This window comes from Equus quagga, chromosome 12, assembly GCF_021613505.1.
Source record: "Equus quagga isolate Etosha38 chromosome 12, UCLA_HA_Equagga_1.0, whole genome shotgun sequence".
In the NCBI taxonomy this organism is placed as follows: Eukaryota; Metazoa; Chordata; class Mammalia; order Perissodactyla; family Equidae; genus Equus; species Equus quagga.
This window is the reverse complement of record NC_060278.1, coordinates 100567802-100586653: the sequence shown is the minus strand read 5'-3', so window position 1 is coordinate 100586653 and position 18852 is coordinate 100567802. Positions and strand designations below refer to the sequence as shown.

General features: G+C 55.8%; 2 protein-coding genes across 11 annotated transcripts in view; one reads left to right on the top strand and one right to left on the bottom strand.

The window, feature by feature from the left end:
• Positions 1 to 7410, top strand: part of RIPOR3 (RIPOR family member 3) — a 74246-nt gene extending 66836 nt beyond the window's left edge. For 6 of the 9 annotated variants that reach the window (XM_046678732.1, XM_046678735.1, XM_046678736.1 and 3 more), the window contains 8 exons: positions 584 to 707; positions 1320 to 1455; positions 2092 to 2253; positions 2911 to 3090; positions 3540 to 3742; positions 4795 to 4878; positions 5906 to 5996; positions 6456 to 7410. In XM_046678732.1, the coding sequence (XP_046534688.1) occupies positions 584 to 707; positions 1320 to 1455; positions 2092 to 2253; positions 2911 to 3090; positions 3540 to 3742; positions 4795 to 4878; positions 5906 to 5996; positions 6456 to 6559 (1084 nt within the window). In that variant the 3' untranslated portion in view covers positions 6560 to 7410. The other 3 variants (XM_046678738.1, XM_046678739.1, XM_046678741.1) reach the window with 2 other exon arrangements.
• Positions 7411 to 11992: 4582 nt separating this feature from the next.
• PTPN1 (protein tyrosine phosphatase non-receptor type 1) overlaps positions 11993 to 18852 on the bottom strand; it is a 59120-nt gene continuing 52260 nt past the window's right edge. For both annotated transcript variants that reach the window (XM_046678742.1, XM_046678744.1), the window contains exons 6-9: positions 16064 to 16273; positions 15512 to 15673; positions 14908 to 15131; positions 11993 to 12463 (exon numbers count right to left, since the gene is read on the bottom strand). In XM_046678742.1, coding sequence (XP_046534698.1) covers positions 12277 to 12463; positions 14908 to 15131; positions 15512 to 15673; positions 16064 to 16273 — 783 coding nt within the window. In that variant the 3' untranslated portion in view covers positions 11993 to 12276. The remainder of the gene's footprint in view (positions 12464 to 14907; positions 15132 to 15511; positions 15674 to 16063; positions 16274 to 18852) is intronic.

The window sequence follows — 18852 nt, the reverse complement described above, 5'->3', positions numbered from 1 at the left end:
CCTCTGTCCTCCACTGAGCCAACGCGCAGCGGCGCCCTGTGCCCCCGTCTCCTGCACCCTTGCCCGTCCGCGCCCTTCCTCCCCCAGCCCCGCCGCCCCTCCACAGCCCCGAGCGCGTCTTCCATCCCAATCTCAGCGGCACAGAGGTGTCTCCACTGCTCCTCTCCTCTGCCATCCCACGGGGGGGTGGCACTGCCCCCACACTCCTGGGTCACTCCCATCCTTCCTCAGGCCTCGGGGTCAGCTCTACTGTAGGGCGCATCTCATTCACCCTCACTGCCTGAGCCTGGGGCTCCTGTCCCCACTTTACAGACGAGTAAACTGAGGCTGGAAGGGGCAGACCTATCCAGCATCACGGACGGTGGCCCCCCCAGGCCTGGGGACACCATGGCACCCAGTTTGTGTCGTGCGCCTGTTGTTGCTCTTCCTTTCCCCTTAGTGTTCTCCTCAGCTCCACCACACCGCCCTGGGGCCCGCAGCCGCCCCCTGGTCAGAGCTCTGCAGGGAGGGGGGCCCCTCCACCCTCCGAGGGAGTGGAACCGCCACCCGGAGCGCTCACCCAGTTCTTCTCAATTCAACTCAGGAGGGACGGGACGCCACCCCCAGCGCCATCGCTGCAGGCGTCGTCCAGGGAGCTCACGGCCGGCACCCTGGAGCTGGACACGCTGCTCACCATACACCTCCAAGTCTGCAAGGCTCTGCTGGAGGTGGCCGAGGGACAGGGGCGGGGACCGGGGCCTGGGCTGAGGGTTGGGAGTCCTCTCTGCAAAAGGTGGACCTTGAAGGTGGTGGGAAGCGTGGTGCAGGAGCGAGGGAGCCAGGCGCTGGGAGCCAGGGAGACTGAGGAGCTCCCTCTGCGCAGGCCCAGGCCAGGCCTGGGTGGACAGTCATGTGGCTCTCATGCAGCCCTGGCCTTGAATCAAAGGCAGTGGCTGCGACTCTCAGCTGTAGATGCCAGAACTCCAATCCAAACTGGCTCGAGAAAAAGGAAAATTTACTGGCTCACAGAATTGAAAGGCCCAGAGGTGGGCTTCAGGCCCAGGTGGATCCAGGGCTTCAAATGTCATCAGGACTGTGTCTCTCCCTCCCTCGGCTCTGCTTTTCTGTGTGGGTTGGCTTTCCTTTCAGTCTGATTCGCCCTTTCTGGTGGTGAAGGCAGCCCCTGGCAGCTCCGGCCTGTATCCTATCACCTCAGCCACCTTGGTGCGGGGGGATGAGACAGAAAGGATGGGCACAGGGAAGGTGGGGCCGTGGTCATGATGGCCGATGTCGGACGGCATGTTCTGTGCTAACCTGGAGCATCATGGGCTGCTTCCCAGAAACTGGCCTCTCCTAATCTGTCGAGGATGGTCCAGGAACGCCTTCTGGAAGAAGCTGCACAGCAAAAGCGGGTTCTGGAGACGCTGTCTGTGATTGATTTTGAGAAGGCCAGCAAGGCGGCATGCGTTGAAGAGAGTAAGTGAGTGACTGCCACCCACGGGCTGCTCGTGTGGATGGCATGAAGCCCAGGGGAGCCTCATCTCCCTTCCCGGACATCCGAAGTTAACTGGAGGCCAGGGGCTGTGCATGGGGACAGTGGCTGGGCATGGGGACAGTGGCTGGGCCGGGCTCAGAGACACACACTGCAGGGGCCGGGAAGGGGGCACACAGCCTTGGAGTTGGCAGCACATGCTCTTTGGTCAGCTGTGTGACTCTAGGAAAACGATTCACCTCTCTGAGCCTCAGCTTCCCATCTGTATAATGGGGAGGCCACTGGGTAGAGGTCAGTGAGTAATCTGCAGGACACATTCCAGGTACACAGTGTATACTCAGATTAACAGTGGCCGTGACCTCAGTTCTGCCTCTGCCCCCAAGGGCCCTCTCCTTGTCCCCAAGGAGAAGCTGGTGACAGCAGCCACCCCAGGGTTGTTGTGAGGACGGTGGGTGGTGACCAGGCCAGGTGCCTGTCCTGTGTCACACTGGAAGGTGGGAAAGGGACACTGCATTTGGCTCTGTCATCCCTCCCCTCCCAGTCTCTGGGTCCGAGAGGAGACCCTGGGCCCCCCGTTGCTAGCTCTGGCCCTCACCGGGCATCTGAGCCTGGCCTTTCAGTCCTTGCGCAGGCCGCCCAGAGGAAGGGGTGTCTGAGGCTGTGGAGGGGGTGTGCGGGGCCCAGCGGGGTCCTGTCCTGCCCTGGCTCGGCACTGCTGCACCAGCTCAAGAGGACCTTCCTGCGCCGAGTCCGAGCAAAGTACCCGGGACAGCTGGAGACAGGTAGCTTCCTCCACCCCACGAGACGCGTCGGCCTCCGGGGCCTGTCCCCTCCCCACGGCCTCAGGGCGGCCCTGGCTTCACCTCTGCAGGGCGTCTTGTGGCCAAACAGCGGCCATTTCTCTGCTGGGGCATGTCAGCTCCCCTTCCTGGGCAGAGAAAGGGGGTGTGTGAGCCCCGAAGCCCCAGTAGCAGTGGACGATGCGTTTTTCTGGGGACCAAGCCCATAGCTGCCCCCAGAACCTTCAGGGGTTAAGGAAGCGCCTCAATGGGGAAGGAGGCACCACTTGATCTGCCCAGTAAGGGGTCTTGAAGCCTTGCTGGCCTCTTCCTCAGAAGGCAGAGAGCATCTTCCTCGGTTGACACCTGAGGGCGACAGCCGTCCTCGAGGCAGTGGCTCTGGCACTCACGCGGCCCTAACCGCTGCCTGGCTGCCCGCTGGCCTACAGATTGATTCAGGTGCCGGGCCCCGGCACGGGGATGCACCCCCAAGACTGCCTGACTGGGGGCCTGGGGCCCCAGCTGGAGCACACGCCTTCGCGCAGTGAGGGACAGCTGTCCACGTGCCATCAGCAGGCCTTTGAACTGACCGCGCCACACCGCCTGAGAAGTCCCGAGGGGGTGCGGGCTCAGTCCTCACGGCCTTCTCTGTCCTGCCAGTGTGCCGCCGGCTCCTGGAGCAGGTGATCAGCTGCGGTGGGCTGCTCCCCGGAGTCCGGGCCCCTGAACAACAGACCGTCACCTGGTTCCAGTTCCACAGCTACCTGCAGAGGCAGAGTGTCGCCGACCTAGAGAAGCACTTCGCCCAGCTCACCAAGGAAGGTGGGCTGGGGGCGGCAGGTGCCTCACGGCAGCGCGGAACAACAGAGCCATGTCCGTCCCTGGGTCCTCTGTCCCGGTTTTCAGAACCGCCAGCTGTTCTTTTGACAGCCCAGATTTAATCAGGGTCCGCAAGCAGCCCACGTAGGAACTGGTTCCCCAGGAAGAGGTGGCTTTCCAGGCCCGGAGCAGGGGTCAGAGCTGGGGCGGAGTGATGCTGGGCTGGCTGGAGTCCCAAAGCATGAGCTGCGGGCTATTAATTTTCTGGTGTACTTGACCCCTTGCCAGAAAGCGTTCCTAGAGATCCCAGGAGGCCCCTCTGAAACCAACCCAGACGTGCCTTGGTGGACACATGGGCTTGCCCTGGGACCTGCCTCTCCATGGCAGTTGCAGTGGCCAAACTGACCTGCGCTGTCCCGCCCAGCCCCAATCAGAGGGGACCCTGGGCCCACTCCTTCCATCTCTTCCAGTCACGCTTGTCGAGGAGCTGCAGTGCACAGGGCAGGTCAAGACGCTCAGGAAGCTGCAGGGGAAACGGCTGGACCAGCTCCAGCCCCTACCCCAGACCTTAAGGGCCTGGGCACTGCTCCAGCTGGACGGGACCCCGCGGGTGTGCAGGGCAGCCAGCGCTCGCCTCGCCAGCGCAGCCAAGAACAAGAGCTTTCGGGAAAAGGTACGGCAGGAGGAGGGGAGGTGGCGTCCCCCTGGCCGCAGGTGTGCGAGGCGGGCGGCTCTCTCTCTCTCGGAACAACACAAAGGAGTGAGGATGGGGGGTTGCATTCCCTGCAGGATATTTCGATTTAGGGAGGCTCCAAACATGGGCACGGCCCTCCTCACGCCTTTGCCGTGGGTAACACCAGCCCTGGGGCGGGGTCTGGGCCCAGCTAGGGTTGCCAGGCCATCACCTGAGGAGCCTGCAGAACCACATGCCACAAGCTTGCCACCTCGCTCGCCTCAGTGTTTCTAAAGCCACATACCCATTCGGTCTCTGGGACGTGACCTACAAGCAGGGCGTTTCTAGAATCCTGACAGCCATCCTCACGTACTTTCAATCAGTCTGTGTGGTTGGCTGGTCCACTGTGTTCGGTCCATTTGAAAACCAAGATGGAACCCTCTGCCTTTTAGGCTCCTGGACTCATGGCATTCTTGACTTGAAGTAGTCTCTGAGCTGGGAGGAAGGCAGAACTGGGGCCGATTATAGTCTCGGGGTTCACCACGGGCCACCTCCCCACGTGCTTCCTAGTCAATCTTTAGGATTTTGGCAAGCAAGCTTTCTCTTCTGGCTGTAGTGACTGGACCAGGGTCACGTGGCGGAGGAGGTGGGTTCAGAGCTGTGCCGGAAAGGGTGGTGGGAGCAGAGCCCCTTGCCCTCTGGCCTGAGGGGTTCTCAGCCGAGACGACGGCTCCTCTGTCCAGTTCTTCTGTTGTTCTGGCTGGACATCGGATTCCTCTGACGTGGCATTTTGTCTGGATGGCAGTTTCAGAATGCACTTCATAAACGTTGGGAAAAAGAGCTTTTTTCACTTGACTACCGTCAGCCTGGGGCCAAGCATTTTTAGAGGTAAAGCGAATGCTGCAGGATAGACACTGGGAGACTATGTGCACCTGGGCCAAAGATGAACAGCTCGCAGCCTGATTTTGTTTAGAAAAAGCTAAGCAGGGCTTGATTAGGGTCAGCGCCTGGAGGCGGAGCCGAGGGCCCCCTCACGGCAGCCTTCCTCACAGGCTCTGCTGTACTACACCGCCGCCCTGGCCGAGGACGACGCCAAACTCCAGCAAGCCGCGTGCGTGGCACTCAAACATCTCAGGGTGAGTTAACCTGTCCCACTGGTGATGGGGAGAAGGCGGCTTGTGGTCCAAGTTAGTTCATTTCAAAATAACCCCCCGGAATCAAAATAAGAACGTCACTGCCGGCAACGCCGCACCTAGCGCTGGCTTTGGAGGAGCAGCCCTCGGCTCCCCCGCAGAGGCCGCTCCACCACAGGGAGCCTTCGGCTGGCTCTGCCGGGTCAGCAGTGGCCCCAGGGACCCACTTCTGCGCTCCTTGATCATATTATAGAAAATTCAGGATTCTTATCCATTTTTAAAATTGTAAATAATATTAAGAGCATCCTCGTGCTTAAAGCTTTTAAAAAATCGAGCTCTGGGGGGCCAGCCCAGTGGCGCAGTGGTTAAGTGTGCATGTTCCACTTCGGTGGCCCAGGGTTCACTGGTTCGGATCCTGGGTGTGTACCTATGCACCGCTTGTTAAGCCATGCTGTGGCAGGCATCCCATATAAAATAGAGGAAGATGGGCACAGATGTTAGCTCAGGACCAGTCTTCCTCAGCAAAAAGAGGAGGATTGGTGGCAGATGTTAACTCAAGGCTGATCTTCCTCAAAAAAAAAAAAAAATAAGAGTTCTGAATTATTTCCTTAGGCTAGACTCTCCAGAGTGTTACTCCAGGGCCAGAGAATATGAACGTTTTTGAGATTCTTGATACAACGTAGCCCACTCACATGCCCCAAAGCAGATGAGAGGGGATGCCCGTTTTAACTCCGCCTCACCTGCATGTGGAACTCTCACTTAAAAAACCATCGCGAATTTGCTAGATGAAAAATAGTCCCAGATCGGTTCAACTCGCCCTGTTCATCCTGGAATGAGTCGACAGGGAATTCCAGGAGGACCATCTGGTGGTCATCCAAGCCAGGAAGAGGGTGCGGCTGCGCTCTGGTCCTGGGCCCGGAGGGGCAGGCGGATGGCGTGCCTGAGGCCTGCCAGGCTTACAAAGGGCATCCCACCTGCTACTTAACCACAATGGCCCCCAACAGACCCTCCTTTTCTCAACCTCAAACAGGGCATCGAAAGCATCGATCAGATCGCCAGCCTGTGCCAGTGTGAGCGGGAGGCTGTGCGAGCGGCGGCAAGGGAAGCCACTCTGTCATTCGGTAGGTCCAGCACTGAGCAGCGTGTGCGGCGCAGCTGGGTTCCCAGGGTCCTTAGAAAAGCTGTGGTCGACAGGCCAGGGTCAGCCCTCAAAGACACAACACAGCACACAGGGCAGGCAGTTAGGGACCCGTCACCTGCACTTGACCAAGGCAGGTTTCCTTCATGGTTGAGGTGGCAGGAAGTGCTTTTTCCTCCATCGACTTCAGTTTACGCTCCTGGGGACGGGACTCAGGTGCGAGGCAGCAGTCACGCACATCAGGCTCCGCCTCAGATGCAGGGATGAGGCACTGGGGCCGTGCAAGTCGGCCGGTGGGAGCTCCCCAAACGCTGCCCGCCCCCGGCCCCTCACAGCGGCACCCGAGACCCAGGCGACAGTAAGCACTAAGGCCACCTTGGCCTGCCAGAGTAGGAAACATGGGTGGGGGACAATCAAGTGACAGATCGCCTTAATATTTCAGGTGAAAAGGGCCGCTTAGCTTTTGAGAAGATGGACAAACTTCGCTCAGAACAAAGAGAAGCCGCCTTTTGCCAGGAGGCAGACGTTGAAATCACAGTATTTTAAGCAGCCTCAGCTGATGAGCTCAGATCTGGCATCTTCGTGTTTGCTGCTGCCCAGCCTCGACACAGGCACCGAGCTTCGGGGGTACTGTGTGCTCCCCTGGAAGCGTGAGCTGCTCCCCGAGTCTCCAGAGCAGCTGCAGAGCCCCAGGGCACACGGGAGGCTTCTGCACAGGAGCAGAAAAAAGTGACGCCCAGCACTCGGAAGGCGGCACAGCGGCAATCAGAGATGGGCTTTGGGCTCTGAGACTGTCTGACCTTCCCTGGATGCAGAGCTCGGGCGGGCCAGCCAGCCATGCTATGGAGGGGCCGAGGCCAGACAGGCTGAGGCCTGGAAGAAAAGGCTGCAAGACGAACGGGCTGAACTCGAGCTCTCGCGGGTCAGTGAAGACTGATTGAGGCCTCGAGCAGGCCGGCTGACCTTGTCAGGAGGGTGTGGTGGGTCTAGTCATTTCAGCAGCACAAGCTGTCCCCCGGGTGAGCTGCAGAAGGTGGGGAGAGGCAGAGCCAGGGTTTCTATGATGCACTTTTTAACATGAGCCTACAGCATGCATGCCACAGGGGAGCCTGGTGGCAGCCTGCTGACCATGGACCTTATTTTCACTGTTAAAAAGCACAAATGAAAGAAGAAAATGCCACCGGCCAAGATGCCTTGGGTTTCATGTCAGCAGCAGCATTTGCTTTCACCTCACTCATCAAAATGGAATCCAGCTTTCGAAGCACGTCCACTTAGGGCCGTTAAATAAATTGCTTCAGAAGCCATGAGCTGGTCTGAAGAGAGATTTCACTGAAGAACATGTTTAAAGAAAGAAAATTAGTTGCCTATTTAAGTCTATTAAAAAATCTCAAACACGTCCTGAGCTGTTTGTGTTAACACCGTAGAGATAAGCGGGGTTTGCACGTGGCTATCCACAATGGCGTCAGAAAACTCCGTAACTTAAACATTCTCATTTAAACTTCCTGGACATATTTTGTTCTTTCTGGTGTAACTTAGTATTTATTTGCCTTGTTTCTATGTTCGATTTTCCGAAATTTTGATTAAAAAAACAATTTTTATTGCTGTTGTATTTTACGTGAAATGGTAGAAAGTGGCGGCTGTTTTCCCGAACTTCCGGGGGTGGGAGCGGCCCCCCGTCCCCTCCGCGCTCTCCGCGGTCTCCAGTGAGCCGGGGAGGCGGCTTCTCCCACACAGGTGGGGAGCAGGCTCCCCGGGTGCCCACTCCCACAGACGCCAAGGGGCAGGGCCCTTGTCTGGCCTCTGGCCATTTGATTCCTGCTCCAAAGTTACAAACTTAGTTATTCTTTCTCACGCCAGGATTCTAGCTCTTCACGAAAGCTTAGATGCCGTTTTTTGAAACTAGACATAAAATGAAGCTAAGATTGAAGTGACAGTGGGTGTGACAGCACCAGCCTGCTGCCCGCAGTCCTCTCTGGGCATCCCGTGGTCACAGGACCACAGCCTGTCTGTGTCCCGGTTCGGCGGAACTCGCTGGGAGGCCACAGCACAGTTTACTCAGCAGCCAGCTCTGAACAGTCATAAAACCTTCAAGGGCACAGGGAATTCTTTGTACTATTTTTGCAACATTTTGCAAGTCTGAAATTATTTCAAAACAAAGTCAAAACATCACTTTAGGAGAGATTTACATTTAACCCTGTATAAGAAAGGAAGCCTACGTGAAGTTTTTACATCTCACACTATCTCTACGTCAATTCCACATCGTGCGTGACCCACCGAGGCACCGAGATGGGGTGACCATTGTGTCTCACAGGCAATGGGACACATCCTCGAGGTGTGAACAGTTCCTCAAACAACGTGGAGATGTTTCAGGTAGTTGGGGGCCCTATACATTCACAAGGTGGGTGTTGTTGCTGCTGCTGCTGCTGAAGGAAATGGGCTGAGGCCTGAAGCATTAAATAAACTCACCGGGAAGCGGATGTCCCCCAGCCCAAAGGCATGCACAACTCCCAGAGGCCGCTGCAATTCTGAGATGTGGGAAGTAGAACCCTGCTTGATTGACAACATCTGCTTGACATCAGTAGGGATGGAAAGAAACAGGAGTTGCCCATCCTGGTTCAGGCCCATTAAACAAAGAAATGGGAAGCACGCCAAATCCATGTTCTTTAGAAAAAAATTTTATTGTTGCAACTAAAATGCAAACCCATGATTTATACGGCAAGTTGGAAAACTGTACAGTTTAACAGTTCTGTGAGGTCACAGAAGACCCTGAGACGCGCCCCCCACCCCACCCTGTCATGCATCCACATATACACACACCTGAAAAGGTATTATACCAAAACACCTCGCTTTTTTTGTTTGTTTTTATTTTTGTAAAAATGGTTTATTCCATGGCCATTGTAAAAAATAATGACCTGATGAGTAAATATCGGCTTAAGGCATATAGCAGAGCAGCTCGCTACTTCTCTAACATACATGTAACAAGATGGAGAGCCATCTGTTTTCCAAGGATAGGAGGTGAAGCCAGTATATCCATTTTGAAATGCTACTATGTATATACACCCAAACTACTGCATACATATACAGGACTTCAGAAACAGACAGACAAGCCCAACTCCAGACCGCTCACAGCCTGCGCCGCAGCCCCACCCGCACCTCACCAAGGCTCTGTGGGGTGCCGCCGCCGCTCCCGCCGCAGAAGCACTCTGCACGGGCTCCTCACACGGGAAAGGCAAAATGTGAAAATGCTGGCAAAAGAGCAGCTCATGAGCTACAGCTGCCTTTTTTTCTTGTTAAAAAAGCCACTTAACGTGGAGATCTTACGTTCCCCTCGCAGGAAGAGCCGTGAGCACCATCAGTCCCCGGGGTCAAGGGCAGGGCAGACAAGCCTCTCTCCGCGAGGCCCCCGCCCCTCCCCCAGACCTAGACTCTAAGGGACCGTCATCCAGGTTGTCTCAAGAAGCGTGGTTTCCAACAGTTGCCTGGGCTCCAAACCCCAGTCTGCTCAAGGAGAGCGTGAACTGGGGATAGTGGAGGCTGATCCCAAAGGTGCTGGAGGGGAGACCCTGCCTGGCTGGATGTCCAGAGTGCGGGGTGTGACTATGGCTTCCCACACCCTTGGAATGTCTGAGTTACGGAGGGACCCAGCCGGACCAGGACAGGCTGGGCCTCACCAGGAAGTCACCAGAGTGTCATGCCAGGAATTAGGCAAATATCTGTTACTGGAAAACATCACTCCACTGCTGAAGGGCGATTATTTCAGCAACGGTCCTAGGAACCACACCAGGTAAGGATCAGATCATGCAAAGGGAGACTGGACTTGTCCACGGGGCACACCAGTAAGCAGAGATCTAAGTATTTCAAGCACGTGGTATTCGATCAGGACAAGGAAGACCGAACATGCATTCTAATACACACGGGGAGAGCGGAGACCGACAGCAGCAGTCTAGCAGATAACGGGGAGGGAACCACCGCGACAAGGGAATCTCACATCGCGTATCTTAAATATCCAAGTGTTCATTATATATTATCCCACTGTTCTATAAACATTTGCCAAACCTCTTCTCACGTTACCCACAGTGTCACGAAACAGCAACTGCTCACAACCGTCTTCTTCCTAGCACTGGTCTGACTCAGCAGGCTCACACCCCAGTCTTCCGTTCCCAGCACTACCTGAGGGTTCACTATTGTACTTTTTTGATAAAGCCCTTGATGCAGGGCTGACATCAAAAAATTTTAATACATTATTGGTTTAAGAAAATGCTAGTGCACTATGGATGCCTTTGGGGAAAAATAAAATAAATATGGAGTGGCGAGGCTCCTACATGCAGTCTTGGTGGAGGTTACGGGGAGGATGCTGTGCACCGCCCACCGGGATGCAAGGGGACACGCTGAGAGGGAGCCCTGGGTGAGGTGAGCCTTGCGACTGGCGCAGGCCACCCTTCCTCTGTGCCAAGGGCACCGCGCTCTGCTCTGCTCTCCTTCAGAAAGGCGTGTGGATCTGGGACCAAAAAGGGAGGCAGAGAAAGGAAAAGGGTAAGGTGTGAGGCCAGCAGCCTGGGGCGGGGCGGGGGCACGGGGTGGCGGTGGTTTCGGTGCAGAGCAAACGTCCATGCCAGTCCCGGCTGGCTGAGCTGTCCGGCGGCCCTGCCCTCCCTCGGCCTGCGCATCGGCTGTGGGCTCTGTGAGCAGGAGCCGCCAGCAGGGTGGAGGTGGGTCAGACTATGTGTTGCTGTTGAAGAGGAACTGGAATGAAACCAAACATTTTCAGATGAGCCCGGACCCACCCCCGCAGGCCGCAGCCTCGGGCCCCAGGCCACTCTGCTCCTCGCCACGCCAGCCTCCAGGTAAGGCGGTTTTACTTTTTTTTTTTTTTTTTACAATAGCTTCCCCTTTCCAAAATTCACCTCTAAGGAAAAGACTGTTTGCTTGTTGCTAAACCATCTGATGCACTCAAAGATGGTTGCTTGGAAAGAGGTAAAATATTTTAAATGATTAAAAAAAAAAACGGTCTCATGAGGTGATTTCCATGACCAGAGTTTTCTTTTTCAAGATTGGCACCTGAGCTAACAACTGTTGCCAACCTTTTTTTTTCTCCCTGATTTTTCTCTCCAAATCCCCCCAGCACATAGTTGTGTATTTTTAGTTGTGGGTCCTTCTAGTTGTGGCATGTGGGACGCTGCCCCAACGTGGCCTGACAAGCGGTGCCATGTCCGCGCCCAGGATTCGAACCAGCGAAACCCTGGGCCGCTGAAGCGGAGTGCACGAACCTAACCACTCGGCCACGGGGCCGGCTCCCATGGCCAGAGTTTTGAGGCTAATCCTTTCTCTTCTCGTTACTTCAACAGCAACACACGTCTAACACGTGGATTTCTACTAATACGGAATTTATATTCCAAATGAAGTGGAGGCTGCTCCTTCCGGACCTTGACGGCAGGGTGAAAAGCCAGCGGCCGGTGGCCAGCCTGTGGTGAGCTCGGACCCTGAGGCCGGGCCTCGAGGAAGCTCGGTCTGGGGCATGGAGTGAGGCGGGCCGAACACGAGAGGATGGCCACAACAAGAAGGGACGGGCGGGGAAGTGAGGAGAGAAAACCAGCGGGACACCCTGAGCAAAAGCAGAAGCCGGGTTTGTTTTCTACAGATGGCCTTTTTTCTTCCTAAAACGGGAAAGCTCATAGGCACCGTGCGCGCTCAGTGTGCGTGCGCACAGCGGAGGAAGGGACTGAGCGAGATGGCGTCCTAAACCCCCGGAGCCTCCCCTCCGAAGGAGTGACATTCGCGTGAGCGCGAGTGCGGAGTCTTTCCCTGGGAGATCAAACAGAAACGGTGGATCTGCTCACGCCGCCGAAGGGCACAGGAAAGTTTCATAAGTGCCTAGTCTTTTTTTTCCCAGAAATAACAAAAAGCTGCTTTTTATAAAGGTTAAAAACAACAATGTGTTGTAATTCTATTTTTTCTTTCTTTTCAAAAACAAATGAACCAAAAAAAAAAATAAGAGAGAGAGAGAGATGTATTTGGCATTTTCTCTACTTACTCCTGAACAGGTTAAGGCCCTGAGATTAGACTCGCATATTCTTGGGACCACAGGGCTCCTTGAAACCCCAGCGCATCAATCCTCAGTCCTCTCGTTAGCCCTTCTCAGTTCCATACTCTAAGAACCTTTGATCTGTTTCTTCTGAGACTGGCTCAGATCCTCGTGCAGCACTGGATGCTAACGCCGGGCTGTCGGCCAGTGCTCTCTGTACACGGTCTCGCCAGCACGTCTGTCAGTGAAAACATACCCTGTAGCAGAGGTACGCGCCGGCCGTGAGGACTGTGGCCATGCACATGTTGACCAGGAAGGGCTTCCAGTGAGTCAGCGCCTGGTCCTGCTCCTCCTTGGGTGGCGACAGCTCCCCCTGGGCAGGACCTCCCCCGGCGACCCGCCTTCTGACTTCAGTGTCTTGCCTGTTGCTGAGGAAGGAGGCGGCAGAGAGGGTTAGTCACTCTGGGGAGAGGACGGTGGGCACGCTATTCTTACGGGGGACTCTCAGGAGAACACGAGCATGGCAATGCTGACAGTGGCCTGAAGCCCAGGTGTCACGGCCTCCCTGCAGGGGCCCAGGTGGCCCCATAGCCAGGGCAGAGTTCTGGAGACCTGTGGACTCCTTGGTGGTGGAGGGTGGTAAGGCTCTGAGGAGAAATACAGCCACTGGTGCCAAGACAGGTGCTAACTCTGCCCCGGGGTCCGCTCACAGGATGCTGCCCTTCAGATCAGGGGAGGCAATGGCATGGCCCAGGTGCTACCAGCTCCACCCGGGCACCCCGACGGAGGCTGATTCACAGGGGCCCTTGTTGCTGCTGACACGAAGACACCACACACTCCCACTGGCGTTCAGCACTGACCCTCCACCCACGCCACCGCAGGCCAGAGTCCCCTGCAGCAATCCAGTCCCGCCACAGGACCAGGGCCAGGCGTCCTGTGAGCCATCTATCGGCTGCCTTCCTGACGGCCAGCAAGAGCCACCCCGCGGGGATGACGTGCACTGTGTCCTTGCTCCAGGGCTGTCTTGGGAGAGGCCAGCAGAGGCTCGCGGACCTGTGAGGAGCCAGGCCCCTCCTCTTCCCACTCCTCCAGGCCTTCCCCTGTCCACCCTTGTCTCCACCAAGGAGGCCCTGGCCACAGGAAGTCCTGCCTCACGTGTGCACCTCCAAGGCCTTCCCACCCCAGCAGCCTCCTGTGTGGCTGGCAGGACCACTCGAGGCGCCAGGCTGCAGCAGACAGGAGGCTGCAGGAAGCCCTCACCTTCAGCACCCGCCCTGCAGCTGAGGCCTGTGCGCATGGGCTCCCACTGTGTCCAGTGGCACTTAGGTTCTGGGTACAACTCCATTTCTCCTGGCACTCTCCAGCTTCTAGCTTCCCAAACCCACGCACTTCCCCATTCACCACCTTCACACACAGCATGAAAGGCACCATTCTCTCACTCGTGAAAGAACACGCGACACGAATGTGACCCAAGTCATTTGCCAGCTCCTGTCTCCCATCCTAGGCCCCCAGCAAGCCCTTGGATGGAGCACACAGGCCCACCCTGAGAAAGTCAACAGAGGCCCTGGGAAGCTGGGCACAGTCTCACTGGGGGACGGTCACCAAGCCATTGCTCAGCTGTCACATCACATGGCACCTGCTCTGGGAGGCCTCACTGGACAAGTGTCTCTCGAGCCCCAGAACCAGATCCTGTGTTCCTCTGATAAGGACCTGGGGCACGAAGGACCCTGGGGACTCAGGTTCCTGGGTCAGGACTGAGGCCTGGCCCTCGGCATTCAGCGAGGTGCCTGGTGAGATTCTGACGATGGAATGAGCCAGAGGACCCAACGGGGCACGCGCCGCGTGTAATTCGCTTTCTCACGTTCTGTAACTCCAACGTCCAGCCATGTCAATATACCCAGATCCCGTTCTTTAACAGCTGCAGAATATCCAACAGAGGGAGAGAGCACGACGGACCTAATCCTAGGATACACGATCGGCTCATTTCTAACCTTCCCCATCACAGATGATGCCACAAGGAACACCTCTACGTATCTCGGCACCCTTGTTTGAGAACTGCTGCAGGCTAAATTTCTAATGTGCGTGAATGCTGGCTCAAAACGTGCACTCATGTTAAAGTGCCCTCCGGAGAGCAGGGCCAAGGGCACCGCCTCCGCAGTCTCAGGTTTCAGCCGACTATCTCCTTCTTTAAGCTTCCAAGGTGCCCCTCCTGTCAGCAGCCTTCCTCAAGCACTGGGGAAGGTTCAGTGACTCTTCTCTAAGGCTCACCGCCTGGGCATGCACCTCCATCGCATCACTGTCCCCGGGCTCTGACTATAGTCTCCTGTCTCCCTTCAACCAGGGGGGCTACAACATTGAGCAGGGCCATGTTCTGGTGACCTCAGTATTTCACACGCCTCAACAGATGCTCAACAATCTTTGTTAAACTATGAGGAAGCAAAATGACCATCATTTAGTCAAAACTAGGTGAAAAGGTTTAGTTCCCAAAAGGACCATTTTAGGAGCTGAAGGCGTGTGGTCAAGCGTGCACAGCCCGTTTCAGGATGGGTTGGAAGCCTGGGGGCGGGCTCTGTCATCACTGGGTGGGAAGATCCAATCAGCCTGGATGCACTCCTGATTCCAAGGAGCACCGCAAGGTGGTGCTAGACCCCCACTGAAGTCGGCACCTTCCTGGGCCAACAGGTGGCTTGATCGCCTAGGTTCTCAAGCCAGGGGACGGGCAGGATGGTGCAGGGGCCCCATTACCCAAGGACATAAAAGCACTGCATGCCAAGAGGAGGCTGCGTCCACAGGGTTTCGACATCAACACACGTTTCTGGAACAGGTCGTCATTTCCCCTCGCCCCCAGTAAGCCAGGACCCTCTCACCTTACCTTTCCATGCTGCAGGGGACACTTAAGGGGGTTCTGGTTTCTTCTTGGATGGGGCCGTCGTCTTTATCCTCCTCGGTCGCCTCCTTTACCCACTGGTGGTTTGGGAAGAATTCCTTGCATTTCCCATTGTGTGGCTCCAGGATTCGTTTGGGTGGCCGGGGAGGTGGGGGGACGTGCTCAGGTGGGGGCTCCAGGTCCTCATGGGAGAGCTCCTTCCATTGCTCCTGGAAAAGCAGCAAGAGAAAGTCCTGTCACTGTTCACGTCTGGCTGATTCGTCAGGAAAGCCACTCCCCTTCCAGTGAAAAGAGGCGACAGCTTGGGGAGTGGCTCTCTCTGCTTCTCGGGTCTCCAGACATATACTTGGAAGAGGAAATCTTCTGAAAATGAAGTCTGTTCTTCCCACCAACACTCTCTCTGTGAGCACTTCAAAGGCACAAACTGGAACACGGTGACCATTTCCACAACTTTCTAGCTATTGAAACACAGAGCATAGCTATTTCCTCTGACATAGGAGTGTGTGAACTTTTACAACTGACAGCCTCCTGCTCCAGAGACAAAAGTTTAAAATCAACACACGTGGAGGAAAGTAGAAGCAGTGCCGACCTGCACTGAAGCGTCTCCCATGATGAACTTGGCGCCTTCGATCACAGCCAGGTAGGAGAAGCGGAGCTGGTCTGCCGTCTGGATCAGGCCCATCCGGAACCTCCTCATCTCTAACAGAACTTTCTTGATATCAACAGAAGAAGGGTCTTTCCTTTTGTCCATCTGAAAGCCAGAGGGGAGATACACTTCAGCCAGCTCTACCTCTCACGGACGATGTGACTTTCTACGTTCTGGAGGCGTGCTCTGCTTTCTACTCGGGAAAAGTCACAGTGGGGCAGGCAGAATTCTAGAAAATCTGAGAAAAGGCAGCAAAATTGGGACAACTGAGCACAGGGGAAAGAATGAGAGCGAAGGGGACGCTCTGGATCTTCCTGGATTCCACCTTACAATGACGAGCATCCTGCCAAACAATGCGACTTTCATGGGAAGGAAGTTTTAAAAAGCGAAGACCAAAGACAGTTTGCTGCAGAGACAACAGAGAAGCTGTGGCCGGGCCAGAGCAGAGGCTCCCATGCATCCCTTCTCCTCCCCGACCCTTCAGGGCCTCCTTACCAGCAGGAGGCAGGTGTCGGCCAGGCAGAAGGTCCCCGACCTGCCAATGCCGGCGCTGCAGTGCACCACGATGGGGCCATGCTCCAGGCTGAGGGAGCCTGACTCACGGACTTTGAAGAGAAAGTTCAGGAACGAGGCTGGTGATTCGGGGACTCCAAAGTCAGGCCACGTGGTGTAGTGGAAATGTAAGATTTCTCGAGTTTCTTTAGACTGAAAGAGAAAAATCCTCATGATGATTCTAAGAGAATCCCCTGTACAGAAATGACTAGTCCCTAACTGGTGATTGCAGGAAGCACCACACGCCTCCCCGCCCCTCGATCTCCACGAGCTCAATGCTCAGGTCTTCTCCCAGGGGTCACACACCTAGTCCGCACATCCCAAGCACCGAGCGCCCGGCTCTGAGCTCCCGCTGGGCCTGCTTGGCTTCGTTTCCTTTAGGATGGAACAGTCTCGCCCACCTCTTTTCTCCAGTGTCTCAATCACCTCTGCCCTCTTCATGGTTACAACTGATTTCTCTCTGCCCCACAAGTCAAAATGATGCACTGCCACCCACGACAATCTTATCACCAAGCACAAGGCGGCTTCATGTGACTGAGAATGGACCTGCGTGTGTACACCAACTCTGGGGACCTGAGGGCTCTTACGTCTGGACATCTCAGACGATTGTCGTTTTAGGCAAAGTAACCAACTCAGTCTCCAATGACTGATGGCTGCCACGTGTACCTCAATGCCCCGCTGAACAGATAGCCCACAAGGAGGAGGACGTTGACAAGAGCAGCAGCAACTGGCCCCACGCACTGAGAGCTGATCTTGTTCTAGCTCTGGGCATGGCAGCTCACCGAGCCTCACGCCAACCCTTCGAGGCATGTATTCCCGTCGTCCCCACTTTCCAGATTAGGACACTGAGGCTCGGAGACCAACCTTCCATTAAGTAGGGGAGCAGGAGTTTAAATCTAAGTTCGCTTGACTCCAGAGCCCATGTTCAGAGCCTACTGCAGGACCTTCTGAAAGGAGGACCTCGGCCCTTGTTCCCAAGTGTTTCTCCCCCTCGCCCGGTCTGATCCCGGGGAAGCAGAAAGAAAAATGGCCTCTCGTGCTGTTTCCAGCTCCGCTCCTTACTCTGAGCCTCTAAGAGCCCACTCCCAGGGGCACAGCAGTCCCCAGGAGCAATGATCAGAACGCAGTGCTCACCGGGAGAAGGGGAGCCCAGACCCTCGCAAGCTAAGAGCGCACGGTAAGTGGGAACCAGTCCCTGGGGAAGCAACGGCTGCAAGCTGTGAAGTGGGCACAGGAAGAAGCCCACACACGGGCACCTTGCCAGCTTTGAGGGTCTCCTGCTGGCACCGCCAAGGGCCAGCTCAGTGCCCAGGTCACCTGGAGAGCAGCTGATGGCGAAAGGCTTCACAGAGGCCTGAATAGCGACAGTGTCTCCCTTCGTTTGGCAAAGGTCCACAATGAGCTACTGTACCAGCCACCATACCTGTGATAAACACCAATGACCTAACACTAGCGAGGAATACACACATTCAACCCGCACCAGCCCGGCACACCCTGGGACCTTCCTGCAGACCCGGAGGCCCCCGCATATGACGGCAGGATGATTTATGGGATCACACTAAGCGATTCTACTTTCCTCCTTAGGAAACGATCTCCTTATACTTTAATGTCTTAAAAGAGAAATGCCTCTTCTATTTTCTAGAGAAAGAAAAGCACTTACAAATATATTTTAAAAAACTCAATAAGAAAACATGCCAAAAGCTCAGTCTTTCTTTTAGTCCTTAAAAAGGTGTGGGTTATCTCTTGTTTAGACTCCCCTCACACTTGCCTGCTTCTTTCTCCAGGAATTCACTCCAGACCTGTGCTTGAACAGAGACACACGTCTGAGAACAGACATTTTAGAGACCAAGTCTGCTAGCGCGAACACTTTCTCCTAACATCACAGCCTCCGAGCAGCTGCGCGGGCCCCGCCACGCGAACAGCATCAACATCTTCTGCTCGGCCCCAAGTCCGTCTCCCTCAACGAGCAGGAGAAATTTCCTTGCATTTACCAGAAGTCATTCTTAACATGTCACGCTTGCAAATGCTAAAAAGCATTAAAAAAAGTCTACTCCATGATCCTCCAGGCACATTCCAACACACCGTCAAGGTTATTTCTGAAATGCCTCCATCGATCAGGCCCTAGCCCTCTGCACGCGGCCGGCAGGGCTCAGCTCCAGCACTGGCCCGGAGAGCAGAGGGCACTCAGACCCCCTGCGCCATGGCATTCCTCAGACGCCACATGGTCTTAACCTCTTCTCTCCTGTGCAGTGATCTGTGCAAAGTCCGCCACCTTACTTCAACCACTGATTCAACAGCAGGAGTCACGATGACTACCGAGCAGTAAGTTGAAAACTAAGATGTGAACACAGCTCGGAAGAGACCTTACTCTTCACCAGAGCCCAGAGCCCCACCGCGGCCTTACCAGCGCCCCACCTTCGCTTGGACGGTTCACCTGCACTGCTCCTTGAGCGGCCCCAGCTCCTTCTCCCTGCTGGGGCCTGCCAACCCTTCCTGCGTGCGCACCCTGAGCTGGCTCCTGCTCCCACACTTCACATCCGTCACCCCTCCCATTTGACAGAGAGGAACCCGAGACTCCATGAGACGTGACATGCCTTGCCCAAAGTCTGACAGTTTGATATGGCAGCCAAGAATCAAGCTGGCTGGGTTCCAGAGCGTAGCGGCCGACGACCGTGTCTGAGGACGCCCCAGGAGCCGCCTTGAGCTCCCCTCCCCAGTTCCCGGTACTGGCA